Raw genomic sequence first — 5,011 nt, 5'->3', positions numbered from 1 at the left:
AATAGAATGGTTATGTTAAATTGTCCACCAGGTGGCGCTCCTAGCTCAGATATGAGAACTTTGTGTTTTGATTCATTTTTATTCAACAGGAATGAATTTACAATTGTTTTTTTTTTTACAGTCCAGCAAATGAATTGTTGTTTTGTGTGTTTTTATTTATTTAATGCTATTTAGAAGTGTTATATTCTAACTTCAATGGTATTTAAGCAGTCTACAGATTGTAAAAAAAAAAGAAGAAAAAAAGTGTATGTTAATGAACCAGGTCAGAATTCTGTTGTATTTGGTTGTACATCGTGCCTCAGAGCATCTTAAGTTTCATTTCAGATTTCCCAAACCTTTCCTTCCCATTCCAGATCTCAATAATTCATTTCAGTAGATTTGAGCTATGCAACACTGTAAAGACAAAACTATTTCTATCAGGAGGTCTTGCAGACTTGAGTGAGATTTAAGATGACATTTATTTGATGAATATAAAACAGAAAAGTAATGTCCCTCTTTGGCGTAGGCCCCGTCTGGTAGTCCGAAGATGTTGTACTCGGAACCGTCATATCCTGCCGGAGATAGGAGGCAGGGGCGAGGAGCCTACTGCAGGACGGGACTCAACTGGTGGTGGTGGGGTGGTGGAGGTTACCATGTTAGCGCACTGAAACAGGAATGTGATAGATTGTGAGCAGACTTATAAAGCAATGGCTTACATGAGATTGGCTAGGAATTACCCAGCTTATGGTGCGATGATGTACAGCTGCTAGTCTTCTCGCTAGAACTACGCTGCACTTACATTTCCAGTAGAGTAGATCAATGGGCACAAGCTATAAAAAATCAAAGTAAAATAACAAAATGTATTTACAATGAATAAACACAACATTTAATTTCCTTCATCCAAAGTTTCAAATTTATTGGAACTGTTTCAAAGATAAATTAATATTGACAGCTAATGTACATGCACAACTTCTACAACAAAAGTTTATTTGTTGAAAGGTGAAGAAAAACAAATATAAAATACATTCACGATCAGGGGCGAAACAATATCCTAATACCGTAGTGTTAAGTCAAAGAAACACAAGTACCTCTCGACTGCATTTCTTTAATTTAATTTCCATAATGTATTACAAACGACCATGACAAACTAGTATGTTTCACATCAATGCATTTTAGAGAGTCAGTAATGCCTATTAAGGAGCACTTTCACGAAAAGTGCTTCTCTAAAGGTTTCTCAAACAGATACATTGTTTTCATTTGACAGGGATAAAAAAGTTGACAAATAACACTGAATAACAGTTGGTTAAGTGCTTTCCTAGCTTGCTCTGATACCGAAGGGAGGGAGAGCTTCAACACTGATAGTCCATCAGCAATTGCAGAAGACAAAGTCCCGAGTGTAAGCACTTTTCAGAGCAAGTGCAAGACTTCAACAAATCCTGGTTACTCCCAGTTCAAATCCTTTATGAAGAAGAGGTGATATTTCCAGAAGACACTATGGTTTCCCTGGGTGAGTATTCGGGCTCTTCTTTGTTGGGGTGGGAGGAGTTATCTGACTTGCTTCGACTGAATTCGGCACCCATGATTGGCCTTGAAAACTTGCCAGCCGTATGGCCACAGATTCCACAGTTAAGCATCTTGATGAAGGCCCGGCGCATCTCGTTGCTGGTTAGCGTGTAAATCAAAGGGTTCATGGCGGAGTTGAGGACGGCTAAAGCCAGGAACCACTCAGCCTTGTAGAGAATGGCACAAGTCGCGGATCTGGCAAGCGACATCGAGGAGCAACAAGATGAAGAGCGGAGCCCAACATGCTATAAAACAGCTCAGCACGATGATGACGGTCTTCAGCAGGGCCATGGACTTCTCCGAGCTTTTGTTGGCACCACGGCCGTTGGAGACCTTGCGGAAGACCAGCTTGCTGCTCCGCGTACGCACCAGAGCGTAGATACGGGCGTACAGGATGACGATGGCCATGAGGATGACGCTGAATACGGTGGTGCAGAAGAGGATGTAGGTCTTGTGGTAGAGTGGCAAAACAGTGGAGCAGTTGTTCATGCGCTCGATACAGTTCCAACCCATGATGGGCAAGCCACCCAAGATGGCAGCGATGAACCACACGGTGCTGATCAGCATGAAAACACGGCACGTCTTCCCATTATTGTGGAGCTTCATCTTCAACATGGTCAGGTGCCGCTCAATGGCGATGGCCAAGAGACTGAACACGGAAGCAGCCAGGGCCACAAACATACTTCCTTCCCTGAAGAACCACTGTGTGGGAGTCAACTTATAAGTGTTGGCTCCTGACAGCAAGATGTTTGCAGTGTATACCACTCCAGCCAGCAAGTCTGACAAGGCCAAGTTCCCAATGAAGTAGTACATGGGCTTGTGGAACTTCTTGGTCCTCCAAATGGTGAGGAGAACCAGAACATTTTCCAGAATGATGAAGCAGCACACGATGATGAAAACAACAGAGTCCGCACTGAGTCCAGGGTCTCTATCGACCTTGCGAAACTTCCCTGTGAAGTTGTAGTGTCTGGCTATTAGGTCATCCATGGTTTGCACTGGCTTGGTAGTTTTAAATCCAATGTGCAGTCCACCACAGTCCACAGAGGGGTGCTGGTGGACTTGGGAAGCTGAGTATCCAGTTAGTATCCTCTTAGAATGATGTCATTTAACCAACGTTTTCTCAAGTCAGGTAAAAATCCTCACAACGGATGAATGCTGTCCACATATCCAATAACTTCATCGTGAATAGGCTGGAAAAAACAAATTAGCATTATTAGCAAAATTAGGAAGAGTAAAATCAGAATATCATATTACTTTACTCAGATAGGTATGTTATGATAGGCTATAAAAAATATGAAATTGAAAACAGTGTTCTTCAAACTTCAAAAACCAGTTAAATCTATAAAATAAATAAATAAATAAATAAAACCGCTAAAAAATATTATGCAAAATATAATCTAGCCTACATATAATCTTAAAAGTACATATTCATTTTAAAGAAGAATAAAAAAGCAAATAAATGAAAACATTTTATTTAAAAAAAGTTTTGGTAAAAACAAACAAATAATAATCACAAGAAAACAGTTGCGATAAATAGTTTAAAAAATTGCGATTAACTTTAATCGATATATTCGCTACGCAAAAGTCAATTTTCAAATATATTGGCCAAAAGAATATTCAATATCATTTTGTAAAAATACATTTCATCACTGGCCAATTTGGATGATGTGCCAAGACATGCCACCATGGAAAAAGACGTTTTCTTCGCTGAACACATTTGATTAAATCGTAGCTACTGTAATATCGCGATTTCGCAAACTTTCAAAGCAAAACTTAATAAGATTTCAGACGGTCAAGATCATTAACATTCGATATTCAGAAGGTGGAAAAAGGAGGAAAAGAAAAGTTTCTCTTACCTTTAAACTCCGGACTAAATGACTTGAAAATGTAATCATGCAATTTTAATGCAATATGGTCAGATTTCAGAGGTATGATATTTGTCGCATCCCGCTTGAGTCTCGTGTCAAGGATTGTAGGGGAACATTTTCTCTGACAGGAGAGAGACTGGAGAGATCTACTCCAATTCCCCCTTCTCAGTTCAGCCCACCAATGTCATAGCCCTCCCCCTTCACTCAGTGTCATTAACCTCTTACTATTCTACAACAATAATAATATCTTCAGGGGCAAATGACACTGAAAATAAAATAACAATCATGATATCATCAATTGGAAATGTATGATCTTTTTAAGACATGTTTAGTTATTAATATTAGTTATATTTGCTATTGTGATGAATATCCTGTAATTATCTGTGTATTAATTTTTTGGTTTAGTATTATATGTAATATACATTTTATTAGCTATATATGTTTAATATATTTTATGACATATATAATGTTTATAATAATCATACAATTATTATAAATTAATTATAATATATAAAATAATCAATTAATAATTTATGAAAACTTTTTTCATTAATTATTATTATTATTATTAAGTTATTGTATTATTTATAAATTATTTTATTATTTGTAATATTATTGTAAATGTAAATTAATTAATAAAATGTGTATGACATCCTGAGTCAACCCTATGGTTGTAATGGATATCTTGTAATTATTAACGTTGCATTTTATTATTTTTATTATACATTATATAATTGCATTTTTATTATACATGTACAATATACTGCATAGAATTATGATGTATTATCATCATTATAGTCATAAAGCTTATATGTATTCTGTCAAATTCAGATTAACCCCAAATCCGAGGTTCTTTTGTTTTATCCTATGGGAATGTCTCAGCTGTAGACAGACTCACCCCAAATATCATGACCTTAGCCGGGTGGGCAAGCCAAGCATGAACGCTCCTCTACCCCCCATTTGCCCTAATTTCTCCTTAGCATTAATCACATGTGCTGCCCATTCTGTCAAATCTGCTGCTTGGCCCATGTCCCTAAAGCCCTATGGCAAGGAATAGGCTGAGTGAAATGGTAGCAATGTGTGTTTGTGTATGTCCTATCTTTATAGTTGGATTAGTAGTGTGTAAAGGTAAGCATTTTGTTCACTGTCGAGGATGGTCAGCATCTTGCAATACAGGTCAGTTTGAATAATTTGACAATGTGACCTAAAACAATTATAGTCCTGTGAATTTACTGGAAACTAAACTGAGGACCGCCAATCAGAAAACAAAAAATAGTAGTAGATTGAAAACGACACTGAAGCATGAAAAGGGATACCACAAAAAACCTTGAGGCTCTTTAAATAACAGAACTTCCTGTCCACTATGAGACAACCTGTGTTTAAGACTTCTGGATGAAACTGCAATATGATGATGATCATCTTGAAGGAGAGAATGGTCTCTCATTTGGCTGATTTTTGGGTGTGAGTTTGCTTATTTTTCGACCGCAGCTATTTTGAAGTAATTCAACGACCCATAAAACCCTGCGTTTGTGTGTGGCAGGCCAAGCAGAGGTTAAGAAAATAAAACACAAGATCACAATTGTTTGGGCAAAAATAGGCAC

The 5,011-nt window shown here is 37.5% G+C and overlaps 1 protein-coding gene across 1 annotated transcript; it reads right to left on the bottom strand.

The window, feature by feature from the left end:
• Window positions 1-451: 451 nt before the first annotated feature.
• LOC127641224 (sphingosine 1-phosphate receptor 1-like) lies at window positions 452-3,602 on the bottom strand. Its single transcript, XM_052124051.1, is given in 3 exon segments — window positions 452-1,730; window positions 1,732-2,732; window positions 3,399-3,602. Coding segments are annotated over 2 exon segments (1,089 nt in total). The 5' UTR covers window positions 2,530-2,732; window positions 3,399-3,602; the 3' UTR covers window positions 452-1,439.
• Window positions 3,603-5,011: the final 1,409 nt, after the last annotated feature.

This window comes from Xyrauchen texanus, chromosome 50, assembly GCF_025860055.1.
Source record: "Xyrauchen texanus isolate HMW12.3.18 chromosome 50, RBS_HiC_50CHRs, whole genome shotgun sequence".
In the NCBI taxonomy this organism is placed as follows: Eukaryota; Metazoa; Chordata; class Actinopteri; order Cypriniformes; family Catostomidae; genus Xyrauchen; species Xyrauchen texanus.
The sequence above is the reverse complement of the archived record's forward strand: the minus strand, read 5'-3'. Positions and strand labels throughout refer to the sequence as shown.